Here is a 12,932-nt window from a genome sequence, read left to right as displayed (position 1 = left end):
TTTTTAATTGATGAAATAGAAATTAACATAATAGAAATAGCGCTGGAAAGCTTGGCGCGTGTATGAGCGATTCAAGTGGAGATTTTGGGCTCAAAGTTTGAAGAAAAACAAAGTTTGAGCAAATTAACTTGTTATTGTATAAAATCCTGTTTCTGTGCAAGCCTCCACAGTGGACTACAGACACCACAATGCACATAATTAGTACATGAACACGTTACAGTGGAGAGTTTGTTATTGTTTTTTAGTGACACCAAAATAAATCAGCAAGTATTGTGGTCATTTGAGATAATCTAATGTGTTTTTAGAGTCATGAGGCGTTTTTATAAAATGCATCTCAGTTTGACAAGTTTTTATATTTGTTCACTCACTGGCTCATTAGCCCCAACAGTAGATGGCGTTGACATATTTGATCACGAAAAATAAAGACAACAAAGAAGAAGCTGGACAAGCTAAACGATCTGCGCGCGCACTATTCAATAATTTTGAGGTAAAATGGCGTCGGGTGCCATTTCAACGGATTCCAAGAAGATATCAGAATTAAGGGTTGTTGATCTTAAATCCGAACTGAAACGGCGGAATTTGGACACCACTGGTGTAAAAAGCGTTCTCCTTTCAAGACTAAAACAGGTAATCGATACGACGTTCATATTTGCTGAAATTTGCTGAATGAGCTGGGTAGATGATGCAGAAATGCTAGCGCTAATGCTAGCTAATGTTGTGACGGGTTTCCTGTTAGCCTGCTAATCACTTTTAACTGCAAAATAACCGGCGACTCGGTTTCTTTCGTTTTCTTTTTTGCATTGAAACAACCATTTTGGCTAATAATTTCGTTTGCACGTGCACATTTATAGGAAAACAATTAGCGTTTCGTGCAGTCCCAAATGAGCATGGACTGAAGGTAACACTGTTACAGGCACCATTGGAGATTACATATTCGTCTTGAATCTTGGGAGTATCAAACAGAAAGGAGAGGCGCCTGCATACAATCTGTGCCTCTACAACAAAATCTGAATGTGACTTTCTGAACTACGTCAGCAATGTGACATGTTTAGGGGTAGACTAAATGGTGCAAATTTTTAGAGTAACAGATGGGGTAGATTACACGTGATTGACCTCAGCTGTTGGTCCATACAAATTAACTTAAAGGCGGTGAAAGGGGATGGTTGTGTGAACCTTTTCTTCCGATTGATTTTCGCCATGCAGTGTGTGACAGCAAAGGTATGATTTGTAGAAGTTTAGTCTTTATTAAATGTTTGCAGTTAAGTCGACACAGGGGCAGTAGAGGGAATATCGCACGACTTGACTGACAGTAATAACCGTTATTTCGTGCTGATTAAAGGTTATGTACACTGTACCCCTCAATTTAACCTCCAGCCTGGTATATAATTTTCTACTCTGTTCAGTTTGCATGGTCTGCCCTTTTATAATGCTCATGTAACCTAAACAATTCGACATCAGTCTTTTTTTTCTTGGGTTATTAGAATATGTTTGCTCCACTGATATGCATATAATGAAAGGACCAGAAGGGAAACATTCAAAATAATTAAATCTAAATGCATATTGTTGGGAGCTAAATTTGTCCAAACTGCTTTCAAATCATACAGGGAAAAACTATAAACATTTTTGCCTTTTTGATGTTTGTTTAAAATATGCATCTCATACTCCTGTGACATCACTTCAGCATACATACTCCAATTGGTCAGGTTGTTGTGGAGGAGAGAAAAAAATGCCTATGATGTGTAACTTTTTTTTAGATTAAAGGGTTGTTGTGAGAGAAATTACTGCAAAAAGAAGGTGAGTGAGACTGCATTGTTGTCTTAGGGGCATCACTTCACGGCCAATACTGGCTACGGTTAAAAACAGAATAACTGCACATAAGTATAGTGCACCCCGGGGTCAAACCCTGCATATCTGTCCAAATGTGCACTCAGTTTGTTAGAGAACAGAGCTGTAACACAAATCGTCGGCAGTATAGCACCACAGGCTTTGGTTGATAAACTCACTGACCTGCACTGGTGCTATGACTCGATAGAGTTGGTGTCAAAATTAGAAATTAATTGTGTAATCACAATTGTTTGAGATAACTGTGATCATGATTGCACAATTGTCTTCATTTACTTGTTTGAAAACAGCTGGTTGAACCTGTTTGTTGTTTTTCACCATTTAATAGAGTTGACTCCCTTTTGAATGAAGAAGACTGAAGGCTGAAACAGGCTTAGCCCAAATTCAGTGTGACTGTATTTATTAAAAAGTCATTGTACTATCTCGCAAGCTGTGTTAACAAGTTTCCTTTTGTGTTGTTAAAATACTTTAAGGCCATTGAGGATGAAGGTGGCGACCCAGAAGACATTCAAATCCAGCTTTCAACGGACGCATCAACTAGGAAAAGTGGAAAAGCTAAAGGTAATGAAGTCAGGGTGGATTGTCAGGACTATGCTTTGTCATTTTTGTGTATTTTTGGTTGTTTGACGATTTAATGTTTCAGGGAAGAAAGTGGATTCTGATCAGGACACCACATTGGAGGAAGATATGTTTTCCAAGGTAGCTGTAAAACTCAGAATATATATTTGTTTCCTTTTGCCAAAGTATCTTGATGATAGGGGAAGATATCTTCACTATAACAATCTTGTTGTATATATGTAGACAATTATTTCCCATTTATCAGTGTGCTGTGATGAAAGCTCTTTCAGTTACTTGTTTAAATCCAAGGCAAACCTGGATTTTTGTAACGGTTTGAGCCTAAAAAGACCACCTTACTATCTGTGCATTTCAACAAACATCGCACTGGCTGCCGGGGAAAAGTTAAACATGTTTATGACGAAAAGCAGTTAAGATGCTTAGAAGACTTAAACTTTGAATTTTTTGTGTATTTTAGACCCGATCTCATCGATCATGATAGCAGAACACACAGCCACAAACTTGATACACAATGAAACGTCAGACTTACTAAAATTCTAAGATGTGAAAAGCCTGGCTGTATGTATCAAAACCCATCCTTTGGGTTTTATGTGAACATTTTACCAAAGATAAAAATTTAAAGCCTGTGTCTTTAAACCTCAACACAAGGCTGTCTTGATATAGATGATTTAGATTTAGATTTGTACGCATGAACAAAAATTTCCACTCACTTTCTTTTTTTTTCTGTAGGAAACCGAGGAGTATGAATCAGAAAAGGGTATGTATGTTGGCACACTAATGCCTGATGTCAACATAAGGTTTTAGTTTCTTCCTTTTATTTATTTTTTTTGTGCAGCTTACATGTATGACAAACATCTGGTGTAATACACACACTATTATGGTATTTTGTGGATCTGCTAGCTACTGCCCCCTATAGGTAACAATATGCAAGGAGTAAACAGGCATTTCTCAATAACTGCTCGGGTTTATTTTTGGGTCACTCACTCGCACGCACAGAAATCACGGGATTGGCCTTGATTTTTAGGTGACCAATTCCTTGGCACTTAAAAGGAAAAACTCTGTTTGGCTCTATGGATTTCCATATTCTCTGGCACTCAACTCTCCTCATTCTCCGAGTTCATGAAGAATGAAAGATCACAACCTGACATTTTATGTCTCATCAGTTGGAAGAGGCAACAGCCTAAAGGTTTGAGGATGCTTGGACTTTCCTGTTGATGCTGTGATTGACGCCATGATTGGACAGACATGTGAATGACACGTGCACTGGGAAGATCTTTATCACGTCACCCCTTTTGCCAATGGAGTCAGGCACCTTTTCATATGCCTCGTCAAGGTGAAACAGTCATTGACTGGGGTTGGGATTTGGTTTGATTCAAGGACTGCAACACTCTTCAGCACTTTGTACTGATGCCCAGGCTGTTAGTCCAGAGGTAACAATGCTCAAGAAAAAATTGTGACTACCCAGCTCACTGCAGCTCCAACATGAGTGCAGAGAAGAGATCATGGTGTGTTTACACAGTCTGCTTTACCCAAAGGGACTCAGGTTTTGTATTCCATGTATTGACGACTGGACACATTAGTTTATTTTGTTGGCGACTTGTTTGGGATCTGAAGTCTGCTAAGACACTGACATTGATGAAGGAATCTGACTGGTTGTGGACTGATCAGCTGCAGATGTGTTTTGCATATAGAAGAAAATGAATGACAAACTGATGGATTCTTTCCCTCCTAATTTGGACGTTTTCAAAGGATCTGGAGAGCTGCTACACATTGCAAGAAGCATCTGGAATTGCACATTCCTTATGCACGATGGCAGAAGTACTTACCGTGCCTACAGAAATGAGGAGCACTGAAACACCCCCCCTCCCCCATTTTCCATGAAGATTGTGTGTTTTGTGTCTTCCTGTGGTGTCTCCGCCCTCGATGACCATTAACACTAAATGTGCTTTATATCCTACTTTATAGGTCAAGTAACATGCCACATGTCAATGTTAAAAGTTGTGTTTTTGCCATGTTTATCCCTTATTAAATCCCTCAGATGTAACTGATACAGATGATGGTACTCGTGAAAATTCTAAGCCTACACCCTGTGAGGACAGCAGTGCTCACTCTGAGGCTGAACCAGAGTCAGAAGCTGTGACGGCTGAGGTTGATTCAGAGCCTGAGCCAGAGGTTGATGCAGAGGAGGAGCCAGATGCAGAGGAGGAGCCAGAGGCAGATGAGGACGCAGACCCAGAGGTGGTGACCGAAGTGGGTGAGATGGATGCTGAAGCCATGAGTACCTCTAAAGAAGCTGAGGACGATCACCTATCCGTCTCAATCCCAAATGAAGATGCCATCACCCTAGAAGTTGATGGTGACGACCTCCTGGAAACAGGTAAACATGTGAAACTTCCAGATCCAGAGGCAGAGAAGGCCACAGATGAGCCAGACACCTCTGCTGAGACGAGCCCAGATGATGACATGAAGGAGGAAGAGATGGAAGGCCACATAGATGGTAAGACGGACGATGAATCCAGAGGTGAAGCCACGAAGAAAGACGGCAGAGACGCACTGAAGAAAGCTGAAACCGGAGATAAAGAAAAGGATTCTGGGAAGAAAGGCCCCTCCACTACTGGGGCATCAGGTCAAGCAAAGAGGTTTGTCTTTCTATGTCAGTTCTTTGATACTACTACCAAGTCCAGCTCACTAAGAACGCAACATTGTGGGTAGCCTCAAGATTTTTTTATTTTTTGCCATAAGGGAAATGTTCACTGATGTACCTAATCCTCCAATTTACTACTCTGATTTATTTCTCTCAAGTTGGTTAAATTGTGGCGTTAACCCGGAGCTGAGAAAACAACTCTTATTTTGTTACTTTGAACTTTCCGGCAGTTTTAAAGCCTTTTCCAGATTCTACACAAGGCAGTGTAAAACAGCATTAGACTCCATGATGATTTTTTTCCCCCCTTCCTTTTGGTCAAATGATTCGCTGAAGTTGAACAAACCTCTGAAGATTTCATTGGTCCAGGGAACAAATTGGCTGACAACTTGACCCATCTCACCACTGGAAAAACAATGAAGCCTTTGAGACATTGGTTCAGATCCACGCCTTGCCTAAAGGATTTTGTTTTGTTGTTTTGGTTGTTTGTTTTTTTCCCCCACAACAGTACAAAACACGTTGTTTTAATCCTATTAGATGTGCGTCTGTCTCTTTGCATCATGGTTTTATGTACCTTCACTTATATCCTGTTTGCTGTGGCAACATTTGCTTTGTAGCTCTTCCAGGGACAGGGATGGAAAAGCGGCAAAAGATGAAAAGGGTAAGATGTAAAAATGTTAGAAATATGAAACCTTGGAAAGCACTTGTCTCAGTTCAATCAACTCGAGGGTGCTTTTGTTCTAACGATCCCGATTCCTACTGAATCCGTTTTACCAGCAGCTGTCAGCAGCAACAGCAGCTCTTCTCGCAACATATGGGTGAGCGGCCTGTCTTCAAACACCAAAGCTGCAGATCTAAAGAACTTGTTTGGCAAATACGGAAAGGTAAAGAATGTGTGCAGTTGTTTAATTTGAATGTATGTTTAAGAAAAGATAAATGTGTATATATTACAGCAACTTTATTGTCCGTGTCGTACAATATTTGCAACAGGTTTTAAGTGCCAAGGTGGTTACAAATGCTCGTAGTCCTGGTTCAAAATGTTACGGCTTGGTGACGATGTCTTCGAGCACAGAGGTGACGCGATGCATCTCCCACCTTGACTGCACAGAGCTCCACGGACAGCAGATATATGTTGAAAGGGTAAGTAAGAGTGCAAATGATGCAATGTTTTTGAGGACACTTTTGATTGGTCCAGTGTGACCTTGTGTATTGACGGACGAAATTGCTGCGTCTTTGCATGGCCTTATTTTTACTTGTATTGTTTCTTAGGCCAAAAATGATCCCTTCAAAAAGGAGCCCTCAAAGAAGGAAGCAGAGGACAAAGCGGGTTCCAGCAAGTCGACTGATAAACGCAATTCCACTGGAGCGAAACAGACAAACAAGTAGGTGACTGAAAAGGTTCAAATGTTAAACCTTCGTCCTTTTTTAAGCCCGTTTTTTAATTCCCGTTCAACGTTTTTCTGCTCCATTTTACAAATAGAGCACAGCCATCTTTCAAAAAAGAAGAAAAGAAATTTGATAAATTGTCAGAAAAGGACAAAGATTTATCCAAGAAACAAGAAGCCAAAAGTGGAAGATCCGAGTCGGTTTCATCCAACTCTGGACAAGAATCTTTGAAGAAAGATGAAAGAAGGCATTTTCGTAAGTTGCCATTCTTTACTCAATAATTAGAAAGTCATATTTTATTGAACACACTTTTATTGTGCGCTCCATCTGGATATTTCTTCTTTTATAGGGACAAAGAGCCCAGGAAAGATGATGATGGCAGATCACGCCAAGGGAGATCCAAATTTTGGCAGACCAAGACCTTTCAGAAGGGGACGGTATTTTGACAAAGTATGACTGTAAATTTGTGTTGTTTTTTTTGTTTGTTTTTTATTTTAAAAGAGGATTTTAAATGTCATCCTGTTTTCTGCCCCCCCCTCAAAATGCAGCCCTTTGTCAATGCCAACTTTCAGAGGCGGCCAAAATGGTTGATTCCTCCTGAAGAGGTAGGCAACCATTTTCACTTTGAACATACTGCGTTTTACTTTTAAGACACTTCAAATACTTAACCTTAAACTTCCGTTTGTCCCCTTTTTTAGTTGGAGATGATGAGAGAGAAGCAGCGAAATTTTCCAAACAAAGGGGAAGAAAAAGACATCTTGCCCTTTGAGAAGCTTAAAGAGCAGAAGGAGCTGAGAATGCGTGAGCGCATGGCTCGCTTGGAGCGCGTCCGGAGAGCTGTGGAGTTGCGCAGGTATCCTGATGCTCTGCATTATTCACACATTTAGTGGACTCTAAATGAAAAGGGTCACGTGTTTGTTCTCCTACAGTCCTGAGACTAATGATGTGTGTATTTTTTGTTTATTTATTTATTTTTTGTCCGTAGGCGCCGTGAAATTGCAGAACAAGAACGCCGGGAACGCGAGCGGGTCCGCCTGCTGCGGGAGCGTGAAGAACGGGAAAACGTGCTCCGGGAGCGCCTACTGCGGGAGCGCCAGAGACTGGAGATGGAGAGACAAAAGCTGGAAAGGGAGCGTCTGGAGAGGGAGAGGCTTGAAAGAGAGAGAATCCGTATTGAGCAGGTATGAATGAAATTATTCTGCATCTACTTAGCTATGTTTGTTGCATTTTATCTGCAGGGTATTGATTTGTGATTTTCTCTGTGGAGACATTAGTAGCAGCTGGCTTTGGAAGGCCTCCTGTAACATTAAGTAGCCTGTTCAGGTCCCCACAGCTGCTAAACTATAAGGTCACGCTCAGAAAAGGATGGTAACATAAAATAAAAGGCAACGTTGGAAAAGAGGGGTGTATTTAGGCATCAGACTTTAAAACTACAAAGACCAATGTCAGAATGTGTGTCATAGGGCTGAGAATGATAGACAGCTGAACAGGATTGTTCTTTTTCTCCATAGAAGTTCAGAAGGGTTGTAAAGCCATATTGGTTTTCTCACTACCTGAAAGCATAAAACAATATCCCTGATAATTTTTATTTTTTAATATCTGCTCCTATAGGAAAGGCGTAAAGAGGCAGAGCGTATGGCCCGTGAACGCGAGGAGCTTCGGAGGCAACAGGAGCAGCTTCGTTTTGAGCAAGAGAAGAGAAACAATCTCAAGAGAGGCCGTGAGGTGGAACACGGGTTTGTTGGATTTTATTTTTTTCTCTCAGCAGCTGTGTTGTGAGGAGACTATTTTTAATGCTATAAGCAAACATGACGATGGTGAAATAGATCTCTTTTTAAATGATATACCAAAGCATAGACGACCATTAATGATGCGCCTAAGTCACGAGGAAATGTCTCTGCTCAATCTTTTAGCCGGAGGGATGAACCCTTTTGGAATAGCAGCAAGAAGATGCAGCCTGAGTCTGAGGTCCGTTTGAACCAAGGCTCCAACTACAACCGGCAGCAGAACCGCTTTACAAACTTCACTCCCCGCGAGAGGGGTCGTTTTCCAGATGCTGCTGCCCAGCAGCCCAACACATACGACAGGTACACCTTTACACTCTGTGGCGCGGGTGCTGGAAGTAGTTATTAATGCACTTCCACCCTAAAAGAAAAATGTAATGACTTCTATAAAACATAACCAAAAAACGTAATGTTTTGATTGCTTCTTACTTTTGGAAATTGTAGTTTTAAATGCGTGATCTGAACCATATTTGGTCCTCGATTATTTTCTTCACGAGAGGAGTGGCGGTTCTGAACCTGATGTTGGTCTCACCAAACACCAGAATTTAGTTTTCCAAGTGAAGTCTGACCCTAACAAAAAGTTTTTGCTCCCCCACCTGAATTAAATCCGGCACCCTTGGTTTGTGTCATTCTCTTTGTTCAAGTTTGATCTTTTGAGTCTAATTTTGGTCCTTTTGTTTCAAGACGTAACCGGTTTGTCGGTGAACCAGAGGTAAAGAAGAGTCGGCCTGCTCCACACAGAGAGAGCTCAGGCTTTGACCGCTACCCCAAGAACTTTGACACTGTCCGCAGAGCTGAACCGCCTCCTCCCCGCGCCGAAGTACGGGACACCGACCGCCGGGACAGAGACGACAGGCGTCCAGCGCCCATGCATGATCGGCCCGTCGGAGCGCGGGCTACAATGCCCGCCATGTCGCACAACCGCACGCAAAGGGATGGGGGGCATGGATGGAAGAATGATGGGGGGATAAACTCCAACAAAGGAGATATACGGTAGGAAAACAGAAAAAAAAACTTTCATGGAGAAACATTGTTAGACTGCTGTTGAAAGCTAAAGTGTATGAAATGTCTTTTCTGGGTTTTGTAGCGGACCAATGCGAATGCGTGCAGAGCGACCGGGCAGAGACGGTCCGGGTCATGCGCTTAGAGGAGGTCCTTCAGTCAGCCGTGGAAGGAGCAGCTTTAATGATCGAAGTGAAGGAAGATCTATGGCCATGAATGATCAGGTCAGCTCACCCAGGAATATAGTTTGTTTTTGACTTTGTGGCTTCTCATGCTGCATATATTGTAGATATGATAGAGCTCAAAACATTACAGGTATTTGCTGCTCTCACAGCAGACCTGGCGTTGTCATTTTCAGTCATTCGACTCCTGATCTCGGGTACCTCCAGATTAGCTTTGCACTCTTCATAGCTCCAAATAATTTGAGTCCAGAACGAGGGAGAGCTTTCTTTTGGGGGAGTTGTGAGTAACTGTGTTTCTGAGCAGCTTTAGAGGGGGAAGGGGTGGTGTTCAGTTGTCATGTGCATAAATTCATTAATACAAAGTACTGTTAGTTGCCTTTTACTCAGATGGTTGCTAAAATCCACTCATACATCTAATACCAACACAACAGACGCTTGAAACGGTTTCATTCACCTCTTGTGGTTCACTTGTGTGTCTCTGTGGTGATGAAGCAGCCTCTAATTCCAGCTTGTGTAGCCACAAAGCATCGTACTGGTTTTCAGTCATAAAACTGGTGTCTGTAAAGCATCACCGAACCGCTTCACGACAGTGTTGCTGGTTTGGAAAATTGCTTTAAGTCGGTCTTTGGAGAAGCTGAAAAGGATGAACTTGTCCTCGCAACCAAAAACACATTTTCTCGATGACCTCCCTGAAGCAAATAGAAAGCATCATGCTCTGACAAGTACTGACGGATCACTTGTTCCTTGCGTTGCGATAACTTCCGCTTTTTAAATGCTTGCGTTGGATAACGTGCGCACTCTGGGCTGTCTGGAGAATTTCAGCATGTAAGGAAATCCTGCCCATCACTTATTTTGCTGTATAAGTTAATAAAACAAACCATACAAATTCCCTGTATGTGAAAATATTCAAATGTTTATCCACACCCCCCCTTCTTAATTTTTTTTTTTCAAAGCTTAGGGTGTTTATGGTGATGATGTAGCTAATTTATCACAATTAGTTTGATTTCACTCCATCAGATTTTTACTCCATAACTCAAACAACTCTGTCTCTGCAGCCGTTCAGCTCCGGCCGACAGGTCGTGGTGGAGCGCCACAGCAGAGAGCAGGGACTGAGGAAGGAGTGGCACGGTGCTTCAAGCTCTCAGGGAAGGGGCTTCCCTGATAATCGCAGGATGGGAGACTCTCGGGGCGGCATGATATCTCCTTCAAGGTATAGAAAAATCGACCAAGTAATGAGGAGAAAATTGAATGGTGTGCCTTGCTCGCAGCCACCTTAGACGTGACCTTTTGTCTCTCTGCAGTCACTCCTCATCAGGAATAAGCAGAATTGTACAGATCACTAATAACTCCATTCCCAGTGGTGGCACAGTTGGTGGATTCAAGACCTTCAAAGGAACGCCACGGCCTTTCTAACAGCATCCACATTCTGCCCCTTTAAAGCATCTGAAAATTTGAAGACTTTTTTTCCTTATTTTTATTTTTTAGAATATCAACTGGATTTGTTTTTTGGTTTTGTTTTGGTTTTTTTTTGGCACTTTTGTGGCCATGAGGTTGACAACACTATTTTATTATGTGTAGATGAAGTGTTTACCTCAGTGTGGGGTTTAAACAACCCTGTGCACAAGTTTTAATATTTAGGAAGAACCTGTACAGCTCGAAGTCTTTGTAACAAGTTTTCAAGTGATGAAGTCTCTTGTGTTGTCTGTAACTCAATAGCATAGTGTTAAACTCTGCTTCCCTGTGTAATATGTCTTTTTCCTTATGTGTATTATAGAGTTCAACATGACATGGATGATTTGGGTTGTTTTGCCCTGGAAACGTTACTTTTCCCGTTTGTTTTTGGAAGTCATACTTTGTGTGGATATCCTATTTTGTAGAGATTAGTTGAATTTGCTTAAACACAACATAAAAAAACAACCAGAAGCTGTATAGAAACCCTGCATCGCAGCAGATGACTTCTGGTAGGACACAAACTGAGCTGTGTTCAGGCCTTTAATGCTTGGCATTCAGTGGAGCCACATGTGCTGAAAAGGAGCATAAGTCGTAGTTTTACAGTTGCTCGTCATTATTCCAGTCATTCTGGGCACGTGACGGACTATAAATATCAGTCGGTTCTTGGCTTACGGTGATGTTTTACTTTATTTATTTTTTTTGTAAGGCCCAGGTTGTTGGGGAACCTTTCTTGGATCATTCAACCTTGTCATACAAGCACAAAGTACTTCTGTCGCAGCATGTAGAATGTTTGAATGTGAACCGTGTGACACACACACACACACGATGTGAAATCTGCCCTTTGAGTGGACGCCGTACTGTAGGCTGACCAGCCGTCACTCGGCCTCCACTTTGACTATCAGGAGGTACTTCTGTAATGTCTCATAAGTCATTTCAGTGCTATTTATTTTCATTAATTTTAAAAAGCTTCTTGGTCCTTGCATTTGAAACACACTTCCAGAACTGTTATGTATGTATTTAGACTCACTTCATATAATCCCTTACCAGCGCCCACTGTAATTTGAAACTTGATTAAACGACAGAAATGTCACTTGGTGTGAGTTTGTGCTAATTGTTCAGCTATGGGTGCGGCGACTTGTTTGCAAGCGGCAGGATGAAACCTCGCTGTTTCAGGGAAAATGCAACATATGTATGTACAACATTTAAAAATGCAGCTTTCTTTAGGAACATTTTGGGTGATGAGCCAATCTTAGAGCTGCTGCCACTAGATTTAGTTTTTTCAGTATTCTTCTACAACACAGTCAGAGCTTGTGATCCGGTTCAGCAGGCGTACAGCGGTGGAAGTTTTCCAGCACTCGGGGAGCTCAAAAATGAAAATGACCTTTTTGGAAGGACGTTGTCAGATCAACTCCGTCCTCTGGTTTGCATTATTAACAGCCAGACAAGCGAAGCCTTCTGTCAGAGCCACGAAACGTCTGACATCTGAAAGATTAGCTTTTTAAAAAGAAAACTTGGCTGCAGGGAAATAAGAGCAAAGATAAAATAATTTTAGTTTCTGCTAAATTTAAGTCAAAACCTCAGCTGCAAACTGTCTCCTCGTGCTCTCCAGTTCCTGTGTGGACTCTGACATTTGCAGTCATCTGTGGTGTCTGACACCTGCATCTGTGACCAGATGTTCTGAAAACTTCTCCAGGTCAGTCAGATTCAACGTGCATCGAATAGTTGCCTCAAGATTTTGAGAGTAGCTCACATTCAACTTGTTCCTTCAAGACAGAACAATAAAGGAAACTTTTGTGTTTTCAAAGTGAAGAAAAATCAATAAAAGATGCTGGAATGTTTCTCAGGGACAACAACAACAAACCAACTATTGATCGTAGTCTTTTATTAACCAGGTAACTTCTACTCAGGTTGAACGTCCCTCGTCTATAAGGCATTTTGTTATATATATATATATATATCTCACCATATACAATATGTGACTGTAATGTGAAAGGCTACATACATTATTTGGTCATTTAAGTAATTAAAAGATGAACAACGAAATCAACACAAATGAGTAACCTCCCA

The 12,932-nt window shown here is 41.5% G+C and overlaps 1 protein-coding gene across 2 annotated transcripts; it reads left to right on the top strand.

Annotated features, from left to right (window-relative positions):
- The first annotated feature begins 485 nt into the window (after positions 1 to 485).
- sltm (SAFB-like, transcription modulator) lies at positions 486 to 11,960 on the top strand. 2 transcript variants are annotated; one of them, XM_072380543.1, is made up of 20 exons: positions 486 to 627; positions 2,316 to 2,403; positions 2,486 to 2,541; positions 3,148 to 3,175; positions 4,457 to 5,057; positions 5,677 to 5,720; positions 5,840 to 5,943; positions 6,050 to 6,199; positions 6,329 to 6,441; positions 6,540 to 6,700; positions 6,795 to 6,895; positions 6,994 to 7,050; positions 7,144 to 7,298; positions 7,431 to 7,626; positions 8,057 to 8,181; positions 8,359 to 8,532; positions 8,914 to 9,222; positions 9,317 to 9,455; positions 10,469 to 10,623; positions 10,715 to 11,960. In XM_072380543.1, exons 1-20 carry the CDS (start codon positions 493 to 495, stop codon positions 10,824 to 10,826), a joined length of 3,003 nt encoding a protein of 1,000 aa, XP_072236644.1. In that variant the 5' UTR covers positions 486 to 492; the 3' UTR covers positions 10,827 to 11,960. The 2 variants fall into 2 exon arrangements, with proteins under 2 accessions (XP_072236644.1, XP_072236643.1); XM_072380542.1 differs by having other exon boundaries at positions 5,837 to 5,943.
- The last annotated feature ends 972 nt before the right edge of the window (positions 11,961 to 12,932 follow it).

This window comes from Leuresthes tenuis, unplaced genomic scaffold (genome assembly GCF_036924035.1).
Source record: "Leuresthes tenuis unplaced genomic scaffold, fLeuTen1.0.hap1 SCAF_2, whole genome shotgun sequence".
NCBI lineage: Eukaryota > Metazoa > Chordata > Actinopteri > Atheriniformes > Atherinopsidae > Leuresthes > Leuresthes tenuis.
This window is presented reverse-complemented; position numbering and strand designations above follow the sequence as displayed.

What these genes read in the sequence shown, in the direction of transcription:
- sltm (XM_072380542.1), top strand. Translation starts at nt 493, where the DNA reads ATGGCGTCGGGTGCCATTTCAACGGATTCCAAGAAGATATCAGAATTA. An exon ending in AGGAAGATATGTTTTCCAAG is followed by an intron (nt 2,542 to 3,147) that starts GTAGCTGTAAAA and finishes TTTTTTCTGTAG; the next exon opens with GAAACCGAGGAGTATGAATC. An exon ending in CAGCCCAACACATACGACAG is followed by an intron (nt 8,533 to 8,913) that starts GTACACCTTTAC and finishes TTTTGTTTCAAG; the next exon opens with ACGTAACCGGTTTGTCGGTG.